Source organism: Arvicola amphibius, chromosome 4 (genome assembly GCF_903992535.2).
Source record: "Arvicola amphibius chromosome 4, mArvAmp1.2, whole genome shotgun sequence".
Taxonomy (NCBI): domain Eukaryota; kingdom Metazoa; phylum Chordata; class Mammalia; order Rodentia; family Cricetidae; genus Arvicola; species Arvicola amphibius.
In genome coordinates this window covers 66,495,891-66,521,860 of record NC_052050.1, presented here as the reverse complement: position 1 = coordinate 66,521,860, position 25,970 = coordinate 66,495,891, and the positions used below count along the sequence as shown (strand labels likewise).

At 38.4% G+C, this 25,970-nt stretch overlaps 1 protein-coding gene across 2 annotated transcripts in view; it reads left to right on the top strand.

The window, feature by feature from the left end:
* The first annotated feature begins 1,390 nt into the window (after positions 1 to 1,390).
* Positions 1,391 to 25,970, top strand: part of Fnip1 (folliculin interacting protein 1) — an 85,767-nt gene continuing 61,187 nt past the window's right edge. For both annotated transcript variants that reach the window (XM_038325888.1, XM_038325887.1), the window contains exon 1: positions 1,391 to 1,567. In XM_038325888.1, coding sequence (XP_038181816.1) covers positions 1,476 to 1,567 — 92 coding nt within the window. In that variant the 5' untranslated portion in view covers positions 1,391 to 1,475. The remainder of the gene's footprint in view (positions 1,568 to 25,970) is intronic.

Genomic DNA, 25,970 nt, shown 5'->3' with positions numbered 1-25,970 from the left:
GAGGATGGGCAAAGGAATGTAAAGCTGTAATCGTACTGATATCAAGAAGATGAAGCAGAAAGAGCAGTGTGGCCGGGCGGCGGTGGCGCACGCCTTTAATCCCAGCACTCGGGAGGCAGAGGCAGGCGGATCTCTGTGAGTTCGAGACCAGCCTGGTCCACAAGAGCTAGTTCCAGGACAGGCTCTAAAGCTGCAGAAAAAACCAAAAAAAAAAAAAAAAAAAAAAAAAAAAAAAAAAAAAAAAAAGAAAGAGCAGTGTAAACTGATTACTTGGTGAGCTGTGAGCTCTGGCCAACAAGAGACCCTGTCTCAATAAATATATATAAAAATCTTGTAACATCAGAGTTCAACATGCTAACTATTGACAAATTATTAACGATATGAAAATATTCTGCCAAATTTTCTTTTTTTCCATGTTAGGGCTACCTACTTATTTTTCTTAAACTTTTAACTTTACAGATCAGCTGGTAGCTTCTTAAAGATTTGGTTTCTATTTCAAGTTAAATGAAATTCTCAAGCATCTCTAGCCTTCCAAGCATACACCACCAGTTCCCTGACACCCACATTTCTCAGAGAACTGCATTCCACTGCACAAAATCCCTCATCCTGGTAAACGGTTGACGAATTTGATCTGAACCCTGACGTTTTGATAAGATTGGAAGGACATTCACGAGCCTTATTTTCCTTTTTGAGAGCCCTGTCTTGTCATTTGGTTACAATGCTGGAGTCCTCCTTTCCCACACTAGATGTTAACTATGTCTTTATTTTGTGGAAGTTCTGATTCCTGCCTCCCTTAGACATTTTGCTAAAATTCATGTTTGGTGCTGGGGCTCAAACCCAGGGCCTCCAGCATGCTTCTCAAGCCCTCTGCTACTGAGCCCTTGAACCACAGTTTCTCAGATTCTAAATACTTAGCATAAAGGGTTAGATATTTTTAGGTAGATGCCTTCTTTAAGGCTGCTTGCCTCCCTAGATTTTGCTTGTGATTTTGTTAGTTACCAAGGAGACCAAGCCTGAGCAGTCGCTAGATCTTCCTAGATACTAAAAGCGGGTGTCAATGGAAACTGAGCACCCCAAGTCGCGGACCAAGGTCTCCTCCCAGAGCCTAGGCAGCCGGGGAGGGCCAGGGGCGGGCCTAGGCCCTGGAGGCTCTCTCCCGCCTCTCGCCGCGCGCCCTCGCACGCCCCGCCCCGTGAGAGGGCGCGTGACAGACCCATGGGTCAGCCAATGGCAGGCGGCCCCGCCTCCCCACCCCCACCCCGCCCCCCGCTCTGCTCGCTGCCACGTGACGCGGCTCGCTGCCAGCCAATCGCCGCGACCTCCAGCTCGCGCTCCGCCCCGCGCGCCGTGGCCGTTTGAAGTGACTAATTTCTGTCATATGACTGAGGCGCCCATGGGGGTGGCGGGGCGGCGGTAGGAGCGGGGGGCCTCCGGCGAGCTCCCAGCTGAGCGACCTCGGTCCGGCGGCGGCCAGCATGGCGCCCACCCTGTTCCAGAAGCTTTTCAACAAGCGGAGCGGGCTGGGCGCTCCGGGCCGAGACGCCCGCGATCCGGACTGCGCGTTCAGGTAGGAAGTCGCGGGCCCCCGAGAGGGGGTCGCGGCCTCGGGCGGGGCGTGCGGTCCAGTGCCCGCTTCGCTGGGCTGTTGACGTCCCGCCCGTGCCACGCGCCCGCGGCCTCGGGAGGCTGGCGGTTCGCACGCTGCCGGGGCTGCGACCTCACCGCAGGCCTCCGGGGCCGGGCCGGGAGCTTCTCCCTCCCTGTGATCAGCCGCCCTCGGTTGGCTTTGTGCAGGCAGCCGCGCGTTCGGCCAACCTGCGGAACGCAGAGAGGCTGACCGAGCGAGTGGGCAGGCTGCCGGTCTGTCAGCCTTCTTGGAAACTAAAATTGGAGCGGTGCAGTTATCGGGCCGAGCGACCTTAGTGTTATCGAAGGAGAAATGCGACACCGAAGTGGTTAGGGTTCCTACCTGGCGGACTCGAGGAGGACCCGCGTTAGTTCTTTCCCCTTGCACCTCTTACCGAAAAGGAGTCCTGTATAGAAAACGGTAGTAGATTTGTGTGTGTGTGGTGGGGGAGGGGGGCGATTGCAGGCTTTGTTCGTTTCTGACTGCAGTACCTGTTGCTGCTGTAGTAACTTTTTAGACTTGTCAGATTTTATAGAAGCTTGGCTGAACGGTTAACCTCCTGCGTGGAATTGTATTGGAAGATACTGTCGTGTCTTCCATAATGCGCTGTGGAAACTTGCACATGTAACTAGGTCAGATGTCACCTATCACACAAACTTGGCAGTATAGCAGAGAACCCAACTGTACACTAGTAGTAAGGGGACACTGTCAAATTTTGCAGCAAAGCTAATTGTGCTACACAGGTTTTATAGTTTTTAGTATTCTTGAGATTGTCCACCCTGTCAACAATGGAGATTACATCAGGAAACCATATATGAAATTGAATAGTAAGTGGCAGGTAATTTAACTGATATTTAGAGCATGAAAAAGCTCAGTTACCATTTTGGAAACGCTTAATCAAAGAGTCGACTTTTCTTCTCTGTACTGGGAAGTAAATGTCTTGTGCTATGGTCATCTGACATTTGTTTTTCCTTTGAAAAACGAAAGTGCAGATAACACAAGCTAATACATGAAGACTAGGGACTCCAGAGACCCAGGCTTTGGAGAGAGAGCTTTAAAAGATGACATTTGAATAGGCAGCTGTTTATATCTGTGCAGAGACCAACTTTGAGTAACCAAGGTTACAAGAGTCTCAAGTCCCTAATGTGAATAAAATCTGCTTTTTGAGTAAGTGTTCTATATGGTTGTGTAATACTTTACCACTGCCAAAGAACTTTCTCATGAGTTATATCGTTTGATATTTCACAGTAACCTTGTGAGGTAGAGCAAGTAGCAATGTAGAGAACTTCATAATCCTTTTTCCAAGGTGGAAGCCCAATCCGTGCAGTTCATCATAAAGCTTGCTATGAAAACAAGACGTGTACAAGTGTAATGTGAGAAAATGAAAAGTCTGTATCACATACCTAGTGACTTGAGATCTAATTAACGCAGCTTTAAAAAAGCTTCCTTGAGTTATAATTTAAATACAATAAAATACGAATATATGTAAGGGTACAAGTCACATGAGTGCATTCCATCAGCTTAAATTTTTGCTTTTGCTCACTCCCTTTTCTCCGTCCTTAATCCTTTATCACCCAAGATAATATTTGGTCTGCTTTCTGTCATTATGATTTGGGTTTTTTGAACATGTCATAAAAATGTTGTTATAGCTTACATAACCACATGTCTGGCTTCTTTTCACCCAGAATGATGATTTTTGAAGTGTATCTTGGATGTTGCTTTTTTAGTAGTTCCATCCATCCTTTTAAGTAGGTGTTCCATTGTGTGGGTGTAGCACAATTTTTGTTTTGTTTTTCTTTCTGTGTGGGGTGTCTTTATGCTTTTGCATGTGTGTGGGTACATGTGGAGAGCTGAATTTGATGTTGAGGATTCTCTTGGATTGACCTTTCATCTCACTTATTAAGTCAGGGTCTCTTAGTCAAACCCTGAACTTCTCTATGTTACTGGTCTTGTCAGCCCCTGTGCTCTGGCAGTCCCCTTGCTCTGCCTTCTGGGGCTGGAATAACAGGTGACAGGTAATGCCCACCTGACATTTCTGTGAGTTTCTGGGTTCTGAACTCCCGGTCCTCACACATTTGGTCATCTCTCCAGCCTTACAATTTGTTTATTCATTTATCAGTTAGAGGATATTTGAACAATTCTGCTGTAAATATTTGTGTATGACTATTTATTTAGAAATAATTTTTGTTTCTTTGTATAGATACTGAGCAGTAGAGTTGTTGGCTCATGTGCAAAGTACTACTTAACTTTTAAAAAAGTCTCCAAGCTTCTTCAAAAATATTTGTTTTAAGTTCCAGTAGAAAAGTTATTTTGCAAAAAATTACTTTTGCTATAAATCCTTCAGTACATTAAATTATCCTTTTAAGAAAATGAATACTTTTTTGTTGTGTAGAAACATAACTATCTCAACCAATTAAAATTTTAAATTTTATTGTTTTGTGTGTGTATGATGTATGTGAGGGACATACATGTGATACAGTGTGGATGTGAAGGTCAAAAGACAACTCTGTGGACTTGGTCCTCTTCTTCCACCTTTACATGAATTCTGGGAATGGAACTCAGGTCACTAGGCTTGTGTTAAAGTACCTTTAACCTCTGAGCCATCTCACTGACTCCTAATAATTTTTTGTCTTCTGGCTGTTATGAGGGTATATAGTACTATTGAATTGTAGGGTTTTTTTTTTTTGTTTTTTGTTTTTCGAGACAGGGTTTCCCTGTAGTTTCTAGAGCCTGTCCTGGAACTAGCTCTTGTAGACCAGGCTGGCCTCGAACTCAGAGATCCGCCTGCCTCTGCCTCCCAAGTGTTGAATTGTAGTTTTAATTTGCATTTGCCTAAGGTGTTGTCCAGCACTTTTTTTATGTCATCAGGGTTTGGAGTGATTGAAATTGTGTGCATGTGTGCATACACTAGGCAAATGTGTATGTGTACGTGTGTGTGTGTGTGTGTGTGTGTGTGTGTGTATGCTCACATGTTAGTAGCTTAAATTGTTAAAATCACACTTCAGAAAATATGTGTATGGGTGTTTTGCCTGCATGTATATATGTGTACCATGTGCATTTCATGCTCTCAGAACAGGACAGGAATCTCACAGAACTGGAGTTATATACAGTTGTTAGCTGCTGTGTAGGTGCTAGGAAACAAACCTGAGTCCTCTGGAATAGCTGCCCCAGTTCTTGACCTCTGAGCCGTCTCTTCAGCCCCTTAAATCACACAAAAGGTACAGACATTAGTAACTACCTATTTCCAAGAGGCAGTTCTTAGAGAAGCCCAATCATGGTTAGCCACTGTAGGGCTTCATTATAGGAGATAACTATGACAAAAAGAAATCCTAAATATGTTTCTGTATTGTCTTTCATGGTTCCCCCATTAGAAAAGATGGCCAGGAACTGCTGCCTTCTTGATGCTGTTCACTCTTAGGATAGCCCCTACTGAACAGAGTCCTGTGGGTTTGTCTCATCTGTTTCATAGCTGGAGATGAAAGATACCGTAGGATACTTTTCAGACATTTGTAGGATTTATTTTTTAATTTTCTTTTGAGATGAGGTCTCACCATGTTGTTCAAGCTGGCCTTGAAATGACCATGTAGCTTACTTTGACTCAACTCACAGTCTTCCTACCTCTGTTTGGTGGGATTATAGGCTTGTGTCACCATACCCAGCTGTCATTATAGAATTGAAATGATATTTAGATCATTTAAAGAATTCGAGAAAAAAGGTGCTGTCCAGAAGATTGATTATATTTTGTGTTTTTTCCATTAGGCACATTAAAGTGGAAGTAAAAATATTGCACGTAAGCACAGTATTATTTTTAAAAAGGCTTGCTTTAGATACTTTTATCCATTTTTTTTAAAAAGCCTCTAATTCGGTGAAGAAAGTTATTTTAAATGTTTTTTAGGAAGTAATTGTTAAAAAGAGTTGTCTGTGTTTTTGTTTTCCTAAGTTAATGTCTTAGGGTTATTACCATTACTGTGAAGAAACACCATGATTAAAGCAATTTGAAGAGGAAAGGGTTTACTTGTCTTCCACTTGCACATCTCAGTTCATCATCAAAGGAAATATGATGGGAATTCATCAGGGCAGGAACCTGGAGGTAGGAGCTGATAGAGGCTACCATGAGGGGTGCTGCTTGCTGCCTTTCTCCCCATGGCTTGCTCAGCCTACTTTCTTACAGAACCCAGGACTCTAGCCTAGGGATGACACTACCCATAGTGGGCTGGGCCCTTCCCCATCAGTCGCTAAGAAAATTGCTCTACAAGCTTGCCTTCATCTATGGAAGCATTTTCTTAATTGAAGTTCCCTCCTCTCAAATGACTTTAACTTGTATCAAGTTGACATGATATCTAGCACAGTTAGAAACATTTACTCTTTATTGTCTGTAGCAGGAATTCAACTGCTGACTACCTCTTAATGGATCTTTCTGTGTGTCCCTCTTGCCTTTCTCCAAACTAAACTAATTTCAGTATGCTATAGTATAAAAAAAGGGAAATTCTCAATTAAATCTAAACTTTTCAACTTGACCTGCTAGCCTTCTTTTGAGTTTTAGTGGTATATTTTAGCTTTGAGAAACATTATCATGCACTGATTTAAGGTCTTTTGGTTTGGACACCAGACTTCTTGATTTTCAAACTGAGTTCTAGCATTTAATTGCCAAGTCTTCAGGCTTCATTCTTTTTATCGTCATGAAGTCTTAGGTGCAATGCTGCTAGCTCCTTCTCACATCACATCTTGGAACAGGCAGACTGTACTTCAGGATTTCCAGTAAAAGTTTTAGAGAATCTGTGCTGTTTGCATTACCAATAAACTTTCCCATGATTATGACCTGGACCAGTGCTAAGGCATGTGGAGTTGCTCTGATGGTGGTAGTATACCTCAAGCCAGAAATATGATCAAGTCTCACACCAAATGTGGCTGAGATTGGGGCAGGGATACTGAGAAGAGTCTAGGCCTGTTATACTTAATCTTCTTAGAGATGTTCTGAGGATAAATTGATAGTAGATACTCAAAAATTAGAATTCCCCAAACCGTCATTTCCCAGAATCCCCCCTCTCTGCCCTGGACCTTTCTTCCCTTTCCCATGTTTCTCTTTTTGCTGTTTTTGGGGTTTCAGTGATTTGCCTAAGAAATATCTTCCATAGACTCAGGCATTTGAACACTTGGTCTCCAGGTGGTGATGCTGTTTGGGGAGGTTTAAGAGGGTCAGCCTGCCGTAGGAAGTACATCATTGGAGGTAGGCTTTGAGAGTTTAAAGCTCTGGTGCTCACTTCCAGTTCACTTTCTCTGCTCTGTGCTTGTTGCTAAAGGTGTGATATATCAGCTTCCTACTCTTGCTGACATATCTGCTGCTTATTGCCATGCTTCCCTGCCATGATGGCCTCTTAACCCTAGGGAACAGTAAACCCAAGCTCCCGCTTCCATATTTATGCCTTGTCATGGTAGTTTCTCAGAGCATCAGCAGAGTAACTAATACAGATTGCTTTTTTTTTTTTGAGACAGGTTAGCCTGTAACATGTATTAATAATCCTTTTGCCATAGCCTTCTGAATGTTGGGAATGCAGGTGTACCCCACCAGGCCTGGCATCCTAGTTTCTCCTTTCATTCTTTCCAGTATTTTTGTTTGTATGTCAGATTTCATTAGAGTCTTTGTTATTTATTGAGAATAATTTGACTTATGTGTTTGCACATTGTTTTGAGCACTGTGATGACAAATTTTTTCTTTATTTTAAAAAAGAATATGTGCGCACATACGTGTGTGTGGTTGTGTTTAGGCCAGAAGTTAATGTTGATGGCAGAGGGCTTTTTCTTTTTCTCTTCTCTTCTCTTCTCTTCTCTTCTCTTCTCTTCTCTTCTCTTCTCTTCTCTTCTCTTCTCCTTTCTTTCTTTCTTTCTTTCTTTCTTTCTTTCTTTCTTTCTTTCTTTCTTTCTTCCTTTCCTTTTGAGGCAGAGTCTCTTTGTGTGTGTGTGCATGTGTGTGTATACATCTTTTTTTAAATTATTGATTTTATTGAGATATACATTTTCCTCTGCTCCCCTCCCTTCCTCTCCCCTCTCCTTCAGCGCTCTCCCATGGTCCCCATGCTCCCAATTTACTTAGGAGATCTTGTCTTTTCCTATGTAGATTAAATCCATGTATGTCTCTTAGGGTCCTCGTTGTTGTCTGTGTTCTCTGGGATTGTGATTTGTAGACTGGTTTTCTTTGATTTATGTTTAAAAACCACTTATGGATGAGTACATATAATAATTGTCTTTCTGGGGCTGGGTTACCTCACTCAATGTGATGTTTTCTAGCTCCATCCATTTGCCTGCAAATTTCAAGATGTCATTATTTTTTATTCTGTGTAGTACTCCATTGTGTAAATGTACCACATTTTTCTTATCCATTCTTCAGTAGAGGGACATTTAGGTTGTTTCCAGGTTCTGGCTATGACAAACAGTGCTGCTATGAACATACCTGAGCACATGTCTTTGTGGTACGATTGAGCATCCTTTGGATATATACCCAAAAGTGGTATTGCTGGGTCTTGAGGAAGGTTGTTTCCTGATTTTCTGAGAAATCACCATACTGCTTTTCAAAGGGGTTGTACCAGCTTGCATTCTCACCAGCAATGTAGAAGTGTTTCCTTTTCCCCACAACCTCTCCAGCATAAGTTGTCATCAGTGTTTTTGATCTTGGCCATTCTTACAGGTGTAAGATAGAATCTCAGAGTTGTTTTGATTTACATTGCTCTGACGACTAAGGATGTTGAGCATTTCATTAAGTGTCTTTCAGCCATTTTAGATTCCTCTGTTGAGAGTTCTCTGTTTAGGTCTGTACTCCATTTTTTTTTTATTGGATTATGTGTTCTTTTGGTGTCCAATTTCTTGAGTTCTTTATATATTTTGGAGATCAGACCTCTGTCTGATGTGGGGTTAGTCAAGATCTTTTCCCATTCTGTAGGCTGCTGTTTTGTTTTGTTGACTGAGTCCTTTGCTTTATAGAAGCTTCTAAGAGTCAGGAGGTCCCATTTATTAATTGTTTCTCTCATTGTCTGTGCTACTGGGGTTATATTTAGGAAATGGTCTCCTGTACCAATGTGTTCAAGTGAGTGAAGTTAAAGTGTAAGGTTGGTTTTATGTTGAGATCTTTGATCCATTTGGACTTGAGTTTTGTGCATGGTGATAGATATGGATCTATTTTCATTCTTCTATATGTTAATATCCAGTTATGCCAGCACCACTTGTTAAATATGCTTTCTTTTATTTATTTGATATTTTTTTGCTTCTTTGTCAAAAAACAGGTGTGTTCATCAGTGTGTGGATTAATATCCAGGTCTTCAATTTGGTTTCATTGGTCCTCCTCTCTGTTTTTAATGCCAATATAACACTGTTTTCAGTAATGTAGCTCTGTAGTAGAGTTTGAAGTCAGAAGTTCCTTTATTGTACAGGACTGTTTTGACTATCCTGGGTTTTTTGCTTTTCCATATGAAGTTGAGTACCATTCTTTGGAGGTCTGTGAAGAATTTTGCTGGGAATTGCATTGAATCTGTAGATTACTTTTGGTAAGATTGCCATTTTTACTATGTTAATTCTACCTACCCAAGAGCATGGGAGATCTTTCCACTTTCTGGTGTCTTCTTCAGTTTCTTTCTTCAAAGATTTAAAGTTCTTGTCATACAAGTCCCACTTGTTTGGTTAGAGTTACTCCGAGATATTTTATGCTATTTGTGGCTATTGTGAAGGGTGATGTTTCTCTGATTTCTTTCTTAGCCCATTTATCATCTGTGTACAGGACGGCTACTGATTTTTTTTTTTGAGTTAATCTTGTAACCTGCTACATTACTGAAAGTGTTTATGAGTTGTAGAAGTTCCTTGTTAGAATTTTTTGGGTCACTTATATATCATATTATCAGCAAATAGTGAGAGAAGAACTATATTGAATAGATATGGAGAGAGTTTACAACCTTGTCTTATTCATGATTTCAGTGGGATTGCTGGGAGTTTCTCTCCATTTAGTTTGATGTTGGCTGTTGGGTTGCTGTATATGACGCAGGGTCTCTTTATATAGCATTGACTGTCCTGGAACTTTCTATGTTGACTAGTCTGGTTTCCAACTCATAGACATCTTTTTGTTTCTACCTCACAAGTGCTGGAATTAAAGACCGCTATACCCAGCTTCAAACCTTAATTTTTGAGAAAAGGTACCTCACTGAACCTGAACCTCATTCATCAGTTCAGCTAGGCTGGCCAGTGAGCTTCAGGAATCCACTTGTCTCCAGCTTTCCCCTCTGCCACAGCACTGAGGTTACGTGTACGTGCTACAGAATCCAGATTTTTACCTGGTTGCCAGGAGTTGAACTGAGGTCCTTAGACATGCACAACAGGCACTTTATCAACTGAGTCATCTCACCCTCATATTTTTCTCTAAAGTTTCAGTGGAGCAGGACATAGTGATCCATACCTATAATCATATCATTTAAGATGCAGAGGCAAGAGGATTGCTGCAGATTTAAAGCCTGGCTGGTCTACATTGTGAGTTCTAGGCCAGCCAGGGATGCATAGTACACCCAGTTTCAAAATACAAAGTGTAATAGAACCTTTATTTCTCCTTTTCCCCTCTTCTTTATTTTCCTCCTTATGATGGAGATGGATCCCAAGTCCTCACACATATTAGGCAAGTGCTCTATCATGGAGCTATATCCCCAAGTCCTGGGCTGTTGTCTTCTGTGTTGTAATTGCACTCATTGGTGTCATATCTTTCACTAGATTTTAAGTTGTATAAGGGGGAATAGCCTCTAATATGTTTTCTGCTGTATTTCTGGTGCCTGGCTCAAGAAGAAAGTCACTAAATGTTTGATGAATGGAAAAAAAAGTAACTGGATTGAAATATATTACATGTAAGAATGAAATTCTGAAGCTATAAGAAATTAAAAATACTTTAAATTATGGAATGGAAAAGTTCTAATTAGGTTAAAATTATTTCTATTTTGAGTTACTTGCTTGATATTATTTAATAAATAATTTAAGTTTTTCTTTGACATTGCCAATTTAAAGAAAAATTTCATGTTTCATTGTTTTTTAAGATTTCAAGGACAACCCCATTTTCCAGAGTAGATTATTATACCTTTTACTATAACCCCTCATTAGCAATTAGTGTAATAGTGTATTTTCTGGTGTCATCCCTGATATTGAGTGTTGCTGACTGAGTAAAAGAATGAATTAATGAACTAGTAGTCTTCTTTTTGGTAATTTAGAGTTTAAAAATAGAAGTGGTTTTGGAGAACTTTTTTTTCTCCTTGCTTGAAGATTCTGGCCTCTTATACCTTATATGGTTGTTGACTGAACCTATTGGGAAGCTGGAGCTCCAGTATAACCTATTTGTAAGGACACCTCCAGAGCTCCAGGGACCTGTCTCCTTATACACACATTGCCCACACTGACTAATACAGAGTGTCCTTTAACACAGTAGCCTTCTATTCCAAGCTATTCCAAATGTGGTTGTCTGCTTTATATGATTCTCCTATCTCAATGTAGTGGTTGGATAGGGTTGTAATAAAAATTTGTAGGTGGGTTAATGAACTCATTTTATACAATTGATGCTGTACTGTACTTGGAGGGCAGGACTTTGAGGTTTGTTCACCTGGTTTTCTGTCTCTATAATCTGTATATATTTTTTAAAAATTCCATTTATACTAGGAAAATGCAGATTGTGAGGTACTGAGAAGGTGAATCAAATGTGGCCTGTTCACACAAGCCCCTCAATATAGATTTGCTACTAGTTTTATATTTTGGGTTAATTCTTACTTTAGAAGTTACAAACTACACATCTATAACAATGCAGAAATACACTAGGAATTATTTGTGAATAATTTAATTTTTTAACATTTTTATCAAAGAAACATAAGATTTTGCAAACCTAAAAATCAATTCTACTTTTATGCTTGCTTGGCAGTCTGATAGTTATAGAATTCCAGATTGAAGGGCTAGGGAGATGGTTTAGTCAGTGAAGTACTTGTCACACAAATCATAAGGATCTGAGTTTATGTACACCCAACACTCATGCAAAAACCTGGGCTCGGTGGTACTTTGTTCTAAAACCGTCTTTGGGGAAATGATGACAGGAAGGCCCCTGGGGATAGCAGAACCGGTGAGCTTCAGGTTTAAAGACCTTATTAGAGTCTTTGTTATTTATTGAGAATAATTTGATTTACGGTGGAACTCTATTGAGGAAGACACCCGGTGCCAACCTCTAACATCTCTGCATACACTTGAACACATATACCACATTCCATACATACAACAGCTATAAATTGAAATCATTTTAACTTAGAAATTCAAAGACATTACTCTATTGTCTTATGGCTACCAGTATTGTAGCTGAGAAATCACAAAAGATACAGGATTTTCTTCTGAAAATTCAGAAAAATCTACCTTGGGCTTTGTATGGAGATTTTACAAATTAATTTGCTGGTGTCCATTCTTTTAGTCAGAAGGCATTTAATTCTAGGGAATGTTCTTACATGATTTTCACAATTCTATCACTTCTATTTGGACTTCGTAAGATTTCAAGGGGCGCTTCCTTTATTGAGCCTTTGGGTTTCTTGTTTTTTTTTTTCTTCCCAATTTCTGTCATATTAGCTTTATATTGTACTTCTCAAATATTTTATAAATATTATTTTGTAGTGAATTATGTAAGTATGTTTTAATTTGAACTATCATATTTTTAATTGCCTATGGCATGCTTTTACAAGCCTATTTCTCGGAAGTCCTTAATGATCTTGAGTGTGATGTTTGACATTTTTTTAAAGCAGATACACCTTGGTTCTGTGCAAAGACTGAGGCTAAAACAGGATGAAGAAGACAAACTTGACAATAACATCTACGAGAACTGCATTTTCTTTTTATTTAATTTGCTAAAGTTGTAGAGTCCTTGAACTGCTAAACCATGCCTGAAAAATCCAAAGAAAGAAGTGGTAGTATGGGTAGATGGAGTCACTCCCCATACAATTTATTTAAACTTTTATTTCCACTTATTTTGCAGTGCTGGGTATTGAACTCAATATAGAGTGGGTAAGCACTGTACCGTTGAGCCATACCCCCATCCCAGTTTATGAACATTTTGATAAACTCACAGTCTTTTTTATATATTTTTAAATTTGTATTGGACATGATAGTGCCTGTAATCTCACACCAGAGCTCTTATCTTCATAGGAAGGTATAACTGAGTTATAATTTAAATCTTCTACAACAGTATGATACTAACCATACATAGTAATATGGGTTACTTAGAAACATATTTTCAAGATGCATTATATAAGTTATGAAATATTAGAAACAAAGGGTTAAGAAAAAATATCTAGACAGCAAAAAGAAAGCTGATATATCTCCAGTTGCATCATATAAAAACCAGAACTAAAAACTTACTAGCCAGGCAGTGGTGATGCACACCTTTAATCCCAGCACTTGGGAGGCAAGAGACAGAGGCAGGTGAAGCTGTGTGAGTTTGAGGCCAGCCTGGCCCAGGATAGCCAGGACTACACAAAGAAACCCTGTCTCGAAGAAAACAACAAAAAAGTTACTTATGGTGAATACAATTTTATTTGCTAGTCAGTTATAACATGTTTTAGAACTATACACAGATCTAGTGTGGTGGCCCATGCCTTAATCTGAAATAGAGGCAAGAGGATGTCTCTGAGTTCCAGGACTACCAGGGCTACATAGAGAGAACTTATCTAAAAATAAACAAGCAAAAAGAATTAAATAAAATAGAAATATATAAAACAAATTGGATGCTGGAGAGACGACTCAGTGGTTAAGAGCGCTGGCTGCTTTTCCTGAGTTCAATTCCCAGCAACTACATGTTGGCTCACAACCATCCATAGTGGGATCTGATGTTCTCTTCTGGCATGCAGGCATACATGCAGAGAGAGCATTTATACCTAAAAAAATTCATTAAAAATGGATAAAGTGGGGCTGGAGAGATGGCTCAGTGGTTAAGAGTGTTGCCTGCTCTTCCAAAGGCCTTGAGTTCAATTCCCAGCAACCACATGGTGGCTCGCAACCATCTGTAATAAGGTCTGGTGCCCTCTTCTGGCCTTCTGGCATACACACAGACAGAATATTGTATACATAATAAATATGTATACAGAATATTGTATACATAATAAATAAATATTAAAAAATTCAAAAAAATGGATAAAGTGACATGTTTACTATTATAGGTGATTTTGACATACTTTTCCTACTTATTGAAGATAAAGTAATGAAAAAATTTGAGACTACAAATTATTTTAGAGCTGGGCGTGATGGTGCCTGCTCATAAAAACCCCAAAGTAACAAAACTCTTAAAAAAAACAAAGTTTTTATTTGATGTACATACATGTGTTGAGTGTTCTATTTTATGTTAGAAAATAAATCTAAAGAAAGTAGAACCAGTTAATCTCTAGGAGTCAAATTAATGGACTAGAAATGATTGCATAAGAGAGAAAAGAAAAAAACTGAAAATGATTTCTCTAAAATACATGAACATGCCCTCCCCAAAAGGTGAAGCTTAGGTAAATAATCACACTTTTAAATGAAACTTTTCTACAGATAAGAAAAGGTAAGAGAATACTGTTAACATTTAAAATTTTTAAAATATTTTAAATTGTATATTGGGGTTGGGGTATGTGCACATGAGTACAGGTGCCTAGGAGTGTGGAAGCTGAAGCTCAAGTTATAGGTAGTTGTTAGCTGCTTAATGTGGGTACTGGGAATCAAATTCAGATCTCTTGGAGAGCAGTTTGTGCTCTGAACTGCTGAGCCATCCTCCAGTCCATACTGTTAGTATTTGTAATACTCATTTAGTACATTTGTTACAGGCAGAATCTTAAGGACCATAGAGAGTTGTACTCATTAATTTACTCCTCAAGACAATTAAACAAACTAATAGCCTCATTTTATAGATGAGGGAGCTCATCAAAGCACTCAAATTAAAATTTCTCAGTGATAATACAGTGGTTTTCAACCTTCCTAATAGTGTGACCCTTTAATACATTTCCTTATGTTGTGGTGCCCCCCAACCATAAAATTATTTTCATTGCTGTTTCATAACTGTAATTTTGCTACTGTTATGAATCATAATGTGAATATCTGTGTTTTCCTATGGTCTTAGGTGACTCCTGTGAAAGGGTCATTTGACCCCTAAAGTTGTGGCCACCCAGAGTTTGAGGACATACCATGGGTGGAACATGGAACATGGCTTGTCCCTTCTGAAATGCATGCTGGAGTTTAATCCCTGTTTGGCAAAATTATAAGAATAGAAATTTAACCCAGCTGTAGTTTTAGAGGTGTGGCCTTAAGGAGGTGATTAGGATATTAGATAAGATCATCAGACTGGAGGCTACATGATTGAACATTAGTAACTTTATAAGAAGAGAAAGAAAAGATCAAAGGATATGTACTTTGTGTCCCTTGCCCTTCACTGCCTTGGGACTCTGCCCACAAGAACCCTGTCACTATCTGAACTGTGATCTTAAATAAGCCTTTCTCTTTATCCAGTGATACTAACAACAACAACAACAACAACAAGAAACAATATAGAAATTAGAATATAGGTTGGTTTTAGTTTTGTTGGTTAAATCTATGGCAACTAATTAAATTTCTGTGCCTCTGTTTTTTAGTCTGTGAATTGAAATAAGACTTCATCAGTTTGTTAGAAGGATTTATTTAACATCCTTTCAGCAATGCCTGGCATATTGAACTATATGTTGCTGTTATTTATTAAAGGAGATAGACTATGTGATTAGTCAGTTCATACATATTTATTTGATAAAACACTGCCCCCATTTGTTGTTAAAATAAAAAAAATTGTAGCAAATTTAAAGGATGTTTTCTTACTGTTGGGTAGATTAAATGTGTCTACCAAAACTACAGCCAACTTATTTTGGTAAAGAGTGGTGCATACATTGACATTGGCTGGCAAAGACCAAAATGTTGGACTAGTACCAGCTATTAACAAGAATGTGGAGCAGTGAGAACACTTGTATAGTCCTTGGAGTATAAATTGGTACAAGCACTTTGTAAAGTGATCTGGCTTTGATTAGTGAAGTTGAAAAAGCTAATATCCTATGCTCCAAGACAATTATTTATTTTTTGCAGGATTTTTCATATGCATTTTTATATTACCCAACTTTTGGATACTGCTGCAGTATCATTGTGGTTGTAAATAGTATTCACATGTTTTGTATTTAGACCTAAGATTAGAAGGGCAGTGTGAGTTCTTCATGCCCTCACCTGTGGAAACAGTTCAATCCCTAACACCTTTGTGAAGGAAGCTGCCTTAGAGAATAGCAGAGCCTATAGTAGACCTTAAGTCAGAAGGAAACTGTCTTAAGCTCTTGTTTAGTTTCTTTTTTCTCATTCCCTTCTTCTTACCTCCCTGACTATTGTTATGTTCTGACTAGTATATTCCAGTTCCTGTGTGTATTGTAGTACAGAAACTTTGATTCTGTGACCAGAAGATATATGTGAAAATGTTAGGAGGAACACATACAATGTGATTTCTAGGTTGTAGTGTAAAGATTTAGAGTAGGAGGGAGTGTCATTTTCTCCAGAGTTACAGAAACCAATTAAATGGCTGTAATAACTTGGGGTATTAAGTATTTTCTTCTTTTCTGATAAATTGGTCAGAAGATGCTTTAAATTTATATACTTTTTCTATAGGGGGTAGAAGTGTGGTTTCTTATTTTATGATTGCTACCTTATTTTGGTCCGTTTTACATTTATACTATACTAGATCTCTGGAATCTACTGTACCTTCTAAATAAACTGAGGGGGCTTATCGCATAGCTTAGTGGTAAAGCAAACGCTTCATATGCACAAGGCCCTGAGTTCAATTCCCTGCAGTTACCTCAGTAGGATAGTGTGCTCCCTAGGGGCCATAGACTTGTCTTACAAAACCTCCAGTGCCAGATAGGGGGATATCTCTTTTGGAGCTGTTGTTCAGGGGGGTTCAAGAGACCCCTAAAACAGTAACAGTCTATTTCCATTGCCCTCCATTGCTTGCTAGAGCATCAAGGTAAGACCCTATTGTTGAAGACACTATACACTTTGGTTACAGAATTTGGAGAAGTAAAGCTGATATTGACCTGGATGGCTCCTCCCTAAGAACTAGCTCTCATATTGTCAGAAGGTACTATGCAAACTGCCAAAGGAGAAAATTTGTCAACAACCCCTACTCAGCTGTAAAGCCTGAGAATTATCACAATGATGAGACTGGATTAATAAGGTATCTCCAACGGTGCAATAGTAGTACTTGTATCTTGGGGGTAACTAACACCTGTCTAATTGGACCTAAAGCTCACTCAACTAGAGTTAACTCATGACTGACACTGTAAACCTAGCTAAGAATCCATAGCTGTTAAGGATATAGGGTCTAATAGGAGAGACTACTATTACCATATTACTAAAGTAATATAGTTTCCAACTGCCTTCTAAATACTCATCCGTATATCCATAACTAAGTGCAGCTCTTAGGCTCTCTTCAAAGAAACCTCTTTTTATAGCAAGTGAGGACTAATAGATCCACAACTGGTCAAAATGTAGAGAGTGACTGTGAGGTGCTGTCATAGGTTTCTATTGTTGTGGTAAACCACGACTATAACTTAGGGAGGAAAGAGTTTATTTCACTTGCACTTCCATATCACAGTCCATCACTGAAGAAAGTCAGGCTAGGAAATCAAGGCAGAACTGAAGCAGGAGCACTGCTTACTGGCTTGCTCCTTGTGACTTGCTCACCCTGCTTTTTTATACCATCCAGAACATCCATGACACCCCTGGTGTCATCCCAGGGGTGACACCACTTCCAGTTGGATGGACTCTTCTCTTCAACCTTTAATCAAGATAATGCCCCCCACAGACTTGCCTACAGGCAATCTGATGGAGGCTTTTTCTCAATTGAGGTTCCTCTTTCCAGGCAACTCTAACTTGAATCAAGTTAACAAAACACTAGCTAGGATAAGAGCACAACCCCAGACAGAACATTTATAAAACACACCCCTCACTTATGGCTCAGGGACCATCTTAGAAGAGGGGTTGGAAAGATTCTAAGAGCCTAAGGAGCAAGATAACTAGTGCATGATAGTTTCTTCTGAACAGAGATGTTGCTTCCATGAACTCTCAACAATATGACTGCCTCATAAAACCTATAAACATCATACCAGTCTACATGCTAGCATGGAGGAAAATTTCACAAGGTCCTGTTCCTAAATGAAGAGCTATAGTAGTCAATGACTGCTGAAGGAAGGAGAACTTGTTTTTGGTTTTGTTAGTTTCTTTGTTTTAGGGAAGAAATTCCTAAATGATCAGTCCTAAACACATGCAAATAAGGGCAACATTAATTGAACTCTTAAAATTGTGTGTGTGTGTGCATGTAGAACAAAAATAAGTACAGAAGAGCTGGTACATTTCAAAGAGGAGGACAAGAGAGGAGTTGGAGGTAGGAGATAGGAATGATGCAAATACAGTGTACTTGTATTTGAAATTTTCTAAGTTGTAAGAATATTGTCTATATATAAACTATGTTCAGATTAAGTTACATATATATTGTTAATTCACAACTTCTACCATCAGGGAAACATTGAAAGATTTTCATTCTTGGGACCCCCTTCAAACCAGTTACCTGCTGGAATTTAGAATTAACGGGCAAGAAAAAAAGGATCTGGTAATGTGTGTCAGTAAAAGAGCATACTTCTATGTCTGACCACCTCAGTTCAACCTCATGACCCATACGGAAGGAGAGAACCAACTTCTGCATGCTGTCCCCCAACCACCTCACACACTGTATGCACACATAAAATAAATGAAGTAAAAAAATAGAAAATAAAATGGAAAACAAAGATGGTGCCTTTAGCTAGATACTAAAGAACGGTTAGGTCCAATAATGACAGGTCCCACCTAGTCTCCCCCCTCAAAAAAGAGAAATAAGCATTATAACTGATTAGTTTTAAGATAATGGAAAACCCATGTTCTAGAGAATTATATCATGTTCCCCTTAAAGAAATTAAAGCTAGTTCTAGATCTTGTTCTATTTAAACAAGATTTTTTTTTTGTGCTGGTTCCTAAGTTAATTAGCTCCTGTGATGTATCTTTATTCTTTTTTTTTTTTTTTTTTTTTTTTTTGGTTTTTTGAGACAGGGTTTCTCTGCAGCTTTAGAGCCTGTCCTGGAACTAGCTCTTGTAGACCAGGCTGGTCTTGAACTCACAGAGATCCGCCTGCCTCTGCCTCCCGAGTGCTGGGATTAAAGGTGTGTGCCACCACCGCCCGGCTGTATCTTTATTCTTACATTTTTTTCTTTTAAATCAATTTTGTTGAAATAAGATGTATTCAATAAAATACACCCTTCTAAATACATAGTTTATCATGTCTTTTTATTTTTCATATTTTGTGATGTTCTGATATTTGAGGCTTTATTTGGAAATTACCCCTCTCAGAGCCAGCTAATTTGTGTGTGTGTGTCTGTAGTATAGAACTATCTTATGGGGAGTATGTCTTTCATAAGCAGACAACTTAAGCTCAAGGCTAGCCTGACCTACCTAGCTCAAGAAATTCTGTTTGTACATTTTAGGGTGTTACTGTCATCCCTGATGTCTTAGCCAATTTTCAGAACCAAAAATGTCTTCCCACAAGTGTCTCCTGGGCACACAGTCATCCCTAGTTAAGGGAATGACTAATTAAATGCAGTTTTCTGTTCTATGAATATATCACAATTTCTTTACCTTCGTGATGGTTGAAGAATATTTGAGTTGGGGTTATAATCAGTAATAGTGCTATGAACATTTTTGTATAAGTTTTAGGGAGAAGATACACACTCATGTGTGTTGAAATATTTAGCTTAGATTGAATTTATAGATCATAAGATAGGTATATGTCTAGGACTTTATCAGGTTTTACTACATTATTATTACTGTTGTTGTTTGAGACCAGGTCTTACTAGATAGATAGATAGATAGATAGATAGATAAGGTAGATAGTCATGGCTGTCCTGAAATTCAGTATCTAGATCGGGTTAGTTCCAAACATGGGGAAATTCCCTGTCTCTATCCCTGAGTACCTGGCTCCTCTGTCACCCATTTAACTAAGTAGTTGTGATGATTTTCATACAGGTATGTAGAGAGTTCAGTTTACTCCACACCTTCATAAGGCTTAAATTTAAATTCTAAGCTTTTAAAATTTGATGTCTGTTTAGTTTTACTCTTTTGTGATCTTGTATGTGTGATGCAGAGATGATGACTTTTTTTGGATAATTACAGGCATGAGTTCTGGCCTCTGCCTTAATGTCTTGTGATCTTGTTTTCATATCATTCAGCTCTGCAGTTAGGTAATTCGTTACTCATCTTGGCCTTCTCTTTCCAGTGTCAGGAACAAGGTCTCTGTCCTCACAGCTCATGAGCTTATAAGTTTGTATTTTATAATATTGGTGAGATTCATACCTTGGCATAACTGTTAGAGCTTGCTTTTCGTCCTGCCCGGCTCCCGCAGCTCCCCACTACATTAAATGATAAGCATGCTAAATATAGGCACACTTTTCCCATGTATTAAGGCATATATTACTGTAGCTGTTCATCATTGTTCCAAACCTGGGGACGTTTCTGCCTTTGCCCCTGAGGACCTGGCTCTTCTGCCACATTATTTTACTAAGTGGTTGTGATGATTTTCATCCAGCCATGTAGAGATCTCAGAGGAGAGGTCATTATTAATTGATTACTGATGAAAAAGGATCCATGAATGCATACCTACTTTTTATATAGACAAAATTCATGCAGCATGAAGTTAACCACTATAAACAGTTCGGAGGCCTTTGGTATATTCACAGTGTTAGGTAACTGGCCTTCTTATCTAGTTATAAAACATACCTGTAAGTCCAAAGTAAAACTTCTTGTGCATTTAGGAGTTAATCTTTTTCTTCTCCACAAAGCACCCTGGCAACTACCAATCTTAATTCTCTCTCTGAATTTACTCATTTTGTATATTACACATATATAGAATCCTGTGACCTTTTAATGTCTTGACTTTTCTTTGACTGACTTTATATTCAGTGTTCATCCGTGCTATAGCATGCATCAGTACTCTACTTCTTTCTATAGCTGAATGTTCTGTTATGTTCTGTATAAGTCTGTATATACCCAGTCACTGGTAAATACGGGGATATAATGTCCTAACTCTGATTTTTGAGATTGGTGCTGTTGTGAACATGCATGTTCATGCTCTTATTAGAGTTGTGTGAGTGTTGTACATGGCTAGATGCATGGAGTTACTAATCACCACCAGTGATGCAGAACAATTTTAGTGCCATAAATAAATCTCTGACTCCATCCCGCATCTTTTAAATAGATCTCTTGTCTGCCTCTAGCTGTTGTAACTACTGGTCTCTGACTTCATAGCAGCAGACAGTTTTAGGCATTATTTTGTTTAGTGTGGAGCTTGAGTTTCCTTAAAGTAGTGTATTGCAGTAGATGTTTCAGAAGTTAAGTTTTCAGATGGGTGGTAATATTCTAGAAATAAGTTAGATATTTTTATATTTGAATATTTACTGAATTCAATTTTCCACATTGATTTTAAAAATATATCCAACTAAATACTGGCATAAAATTCTACACTTAACTAAAAAGCAGAAATAACTAGCAATAATACTATCCTAAGGCATTTTACAAGTCCAGTGTGAAATTGATAAGATTAACTAATTAGATTGTATTTTTTAAAATGAATTGTTACTTACCCTTACTATTTTGTTATATGTGTATGAGATACTTTGAGAGTTTACATTTTCTTTCTGCTAAAATCTTCAGTTGAATACCTGGTCACGTCTTCATGTGTTAACTTTAAAATTTCAGAGGAAAGATTGTTTAGTTTTCAGAAAACATAGCATGAACAATCAAGCAACTGTTTGCAGGAAAACAGCCTCGTTGTCTTCTGGTACCAGTTGGTCTTATGTCGGCTTGTCTGCTGTCTCCTATCTTATTTATAGTAGTTCGGAACTAGAAACACACACTAACATTTCACTGTAGCTTAACTACACAGTAGAATCTTTCTTGTTTTGTTTTTAATTTGGTGGTTTTTCAGAAGAGTTTTTTTTTTTTTTTTAACATAGATTTGAATGCCAGTGGTACTCACTCAGAAAGGATGGAGAAGTCAGGGGGTGGGAGAGGGTGAGAGGGGAAGAGGGGAAGACAAAGATCTTCTGAATTTAATTTTCTTTTTACTAGCTTAAATATCCAAGATACCATTAAGAATCAATGTTGGGCCGAGGGTATGTGTAGATTGTTGGTAGGGCACTTGCCTATCATGTTTAATGAGCTCTGAAATTAATTCCCAGCACCAAAAAAATTATTCAGTTTTAAAAAGTAGGCTTTTTTGTGACTATCCCAAACCATTAGTCTTCCTTCACTATCTCATGCCCCTAACATGTCTCATGACACTGTCTCTTGTTCCTTGGCTAGGCACACATTTTCTTTGTGGAATCATATCAGAGAATGACATTCTTAGTTTCTCTAGTAATACTGCTTCTCATATAAAAACATTTATATTTCTTAATTAAAAATATTATTAGTATTATTATTTAATTCTGTTTGTGTGGGTGTTTTATGTCTGGGTACCACATGTCTGGTGCCTTTAGAGGCCAGAAGATGGTGTCCAGGTTCACCAAGACAGGAGTAACAGATCGGAGTGAGATACCACATAGGTGCTAGGAATTGAACCCAGCTCTTTTGGAAGAGCAGCCAGTGTTTTTAACCTTTGAGTCATCTCTCCAACCCTTATTTATAAATTCTTAAAGTAGAATATTTAGTATAAGGAAAACAACATGTTGAAAATATACAATACTGAAGTATTACATTTGTGACAAACTAGCATTGTTGCATTCTGGTTAAATTAACAAACTAATTTGTAGATCTACTGAGTATGATAATTTTTAATTAATTAACATAAATAAATTTCTAGGTAGCTGCATCTAATACCATACTCAGTATGTGGTAGAGAAGATTTAAATCCAAGTTTCGCTGATTCCGAGGCTATTCTTACGTTTCTGCCATGTTAGGGGTGGGTAATTGTTTTTGGTCTCAGCATAATGTCTCTTACTTCTATTGTAGTAAATATAGCTTGTTGTATTAGGTATATGTGTCACTACATTTTAGTACACACACACACACACACACACACACACACACACCCTTCAGTGTTGTGGAAGAACATGCTGATAAATGTTAAAACATAACCCTACTGAAAAAACATGTAACTAAGTAATTTAACATGGTGGTTTTATTGAAGTTTATAATTCCAAGGGCAGGTTTGTTTGTTTGCTTGCTTGCTTTCCTTTCTCCCCCTCTCCATACTTCCCTCTGGAAGGGCAACCAAATGAGCTAAAGTTTCATAAACAGTAAGTAAATGGCTGTACTGCTAAACAACCTCTCTACAAAATCAGTATTTTCTGCTAGACTTGTCCTCTTCAGTGCAGTGTAAGTGTTGAGATTAGTGAGCCAGTTTTACATACTGATGACTATGCTGGTGCTGTGATTAATGAGGCTTATTTTCCATTTGCTGGTCAGCAAAGTAGATAGCTTCTAAGATTTTGTATATGGGCACACAGAAATTGAGACAGAACCTTTTCTTGTTTACAAAGTAATTCTGAATTCCTTAGGTGTGAACTATTGAAGAGTTATGTTATAGCTATGGTTGCCTGAGTCCTGTGCTCAGGGTAGCTCTTACTGAGCCAAACATTGTGCATAAAGTGACCCCTAGAAAGTCAGTGTTGTGAGCCATGATCCCTAGGTGGGGGCAGTATTTTGAGAGGTATGAAAAGTTAAGGAGGTGGGGTCTAGCCAGAGGACACAGGCACTGGGTACAAGTCTTTGTGGGTGTCTTCTCCCTCTTTTTCCCCCTCTCCCTCCCTTTCCTTTTTCTTTCTTCCCCCTTTTCCTCCCCTCCCTTTTTCTCTTTCTTTTACCTTTTTCCTCTTTCCTTCTCTCCTTCCCCTTCTTGTTCTTCCTTTTTTCTTTCTCACCTTTCCTCTTCCCCATCTTCTTTCCCCTCTCTTCTCTCCTTTTTTGTTTACATTTTCTTCTTTTTATTTTCCTGCTTTCATGAAGTGAAGAACTACCTCCTCTACTCTTGCACAAAAGTTAACAGAAGTGCCTTAAAAACACTGAACATGGTTGGCGTTCTTGGTCTGCACAAGCTGCTAGGTAGGGCTTAGTTTGCAAGAATATTTAGATTGATTTTTCACTTTGTCATACACTTTGTAGTAGAGAAAAGTACCAAGTTACTTCTGTGAAATCCCACTCTTAAGTGAAACAAAAAGATAGTATGCTACTTGCAAAATTGTAGAAATGAAGCCTTTTATAAAATAGGTTTTGTCATCAGTATGGAAATCTTCAAAGGCTCCCAGTGACCCATGGTCCTGTTGCTAGGATTACACATTTTTGTATTGCAGCACTGAGAGGCTTTTGAATTAAATTCAATCTTGTTATGTCACCTGACAGTCTTGTGGTTTTAGATGAGTATGGTTCATTGCTATTATTAACCTGGCTTGGCAGTTGTATGTAACTGGAGTTTTTAGGGATTTCGCAAAGTGAAACTGCTGAAGAGAAATAGGATGCCAGTAGCGTATAGCTTAATTCAAAATGCTATTTTAAAGTATATTAACACAAAATCACCCTATATCTAGTTATAAACTTGATGATACATTTGCTTTAAAATGTGTGCTTTGCTTTCTTATTGTACCTGTACAGGAACACTGAAGATATTTGAAAAATCATGTGTTTGTATGTATATAACATTATTGTATTTATAAGTAAATTTTAAATTAACACATTACATTAGGTATTAACATACAAAATGTTGTGTCTTAATTTTAATGATTAAAATCAGGTAAATTATTTAAGGTTCTATTGTATTACTTATCTTTTCCACTTTTCTTTGTAGTACTTAGGTATTTGTGTCAATGTGGTAGGGATTTCTACTATTTACATAATCAACTTTTTAAACATTTTTTTCTGGTGCTTTTGCTTCTTTGTCTTCATCATCTTCATTTTTGACATCATCATCAGGTCTTCTGTATTTCAGACTGTCCTTGAACCTAGGGAAAATGACCTTTAATTTACAGTTGTCCGCCTCTAGAGTCTTATTACAAGCATAGGCTACTTTACTGGACTTATAAAGTGCTGAAGATTGAACCCAGGGCTTCATGCAAGCACTCAACCAACTGACATTGTTTCTTTTTCAGAGACAGAATCTCATTCGTATTGCAGGCTAGCCTAGAACTCATTATGTAGCCCAGGTTGTACCAAATTCTTGGCAGTCTATTTGTCTCAACTCCAAAGTTCTGGGATCGTATGTGTGAGCTACTATACCCTACTAAACATTTCTTTGATGTACAGTTTCTGGCAATAATGCAAGGTCTGTAAGAATCAGGAAAACAGGCAACTTTTATGTGCCGTGTGGCTGCTACTATTTGAGGAAACTATAGAATTGACCCACCCTTTTTTCTGTTAATCACGTTTTTTCCTTTATTCTTTGTAAGGCTAGTTTTAAGAAAGCTCCTGGGCAAAAGTAATAGTCTGTAGGCATTAATTTTGCTATTTCTGTGTTCTAGGTTGTCATGTACTTTATTGGTTAAGCCTAGCATAGACTCTGACAGTGAAAATGTTCCTGTGAGTGTGGTAGAGTTTCTAAACTGATAATTGGGCTTACTGTTGCTTCTTTGCTAAAGAACTTAGGAAATTGGACCACTAGTGGGGCCAAAAATCTTTCTCTTTAAAAAGTCCTTGTCAAGAGTAAAAAGGAACAGGGCTATGAAAGGACATAAAAAGTATAAAGGAAAAAGAGAAGGATCAGTCAACTACAGTCTCTAAAAAGTTACTTGATTTCCAAAAGTTACCTGGAGAAATAAGAAAATTTTATGAAATTGGCTTTCTTAACAAGGTACAGAGGCTAGAAGATAGAAACAAATACTGGCTGAGTGTTTATCCTGATTATTAGCCAGTCAAATCTGCTTTTCCTGAGACTTTCCTGTTCTGACTCTAAATTTCATATTCTTAGTCATCTTATTTTTATATTAATGACTTGATCATCTTTAGGGATGTTATTTATTTTATAAAAGTATGATTTTTTTGTTTGTTTTTGTTGTGTTTTTTTTGGGGGGGGGAGATTTCTCTGTGTAGCTCTGCCTGTCCTGGAACTCGGTCTGTAGACCAAGCTGTCTTCAAACTCACAGAGATCTGCCTCTGCTTCCCAAGTGCTGGGATTACTCAGTTATCTTTTTGGCATAGGTGTTTGTTTGTTTGTTTGTTTTTCGAGACAGGGTTTCTCTGTAGGTTTGGAGACTGCCCTGGAACT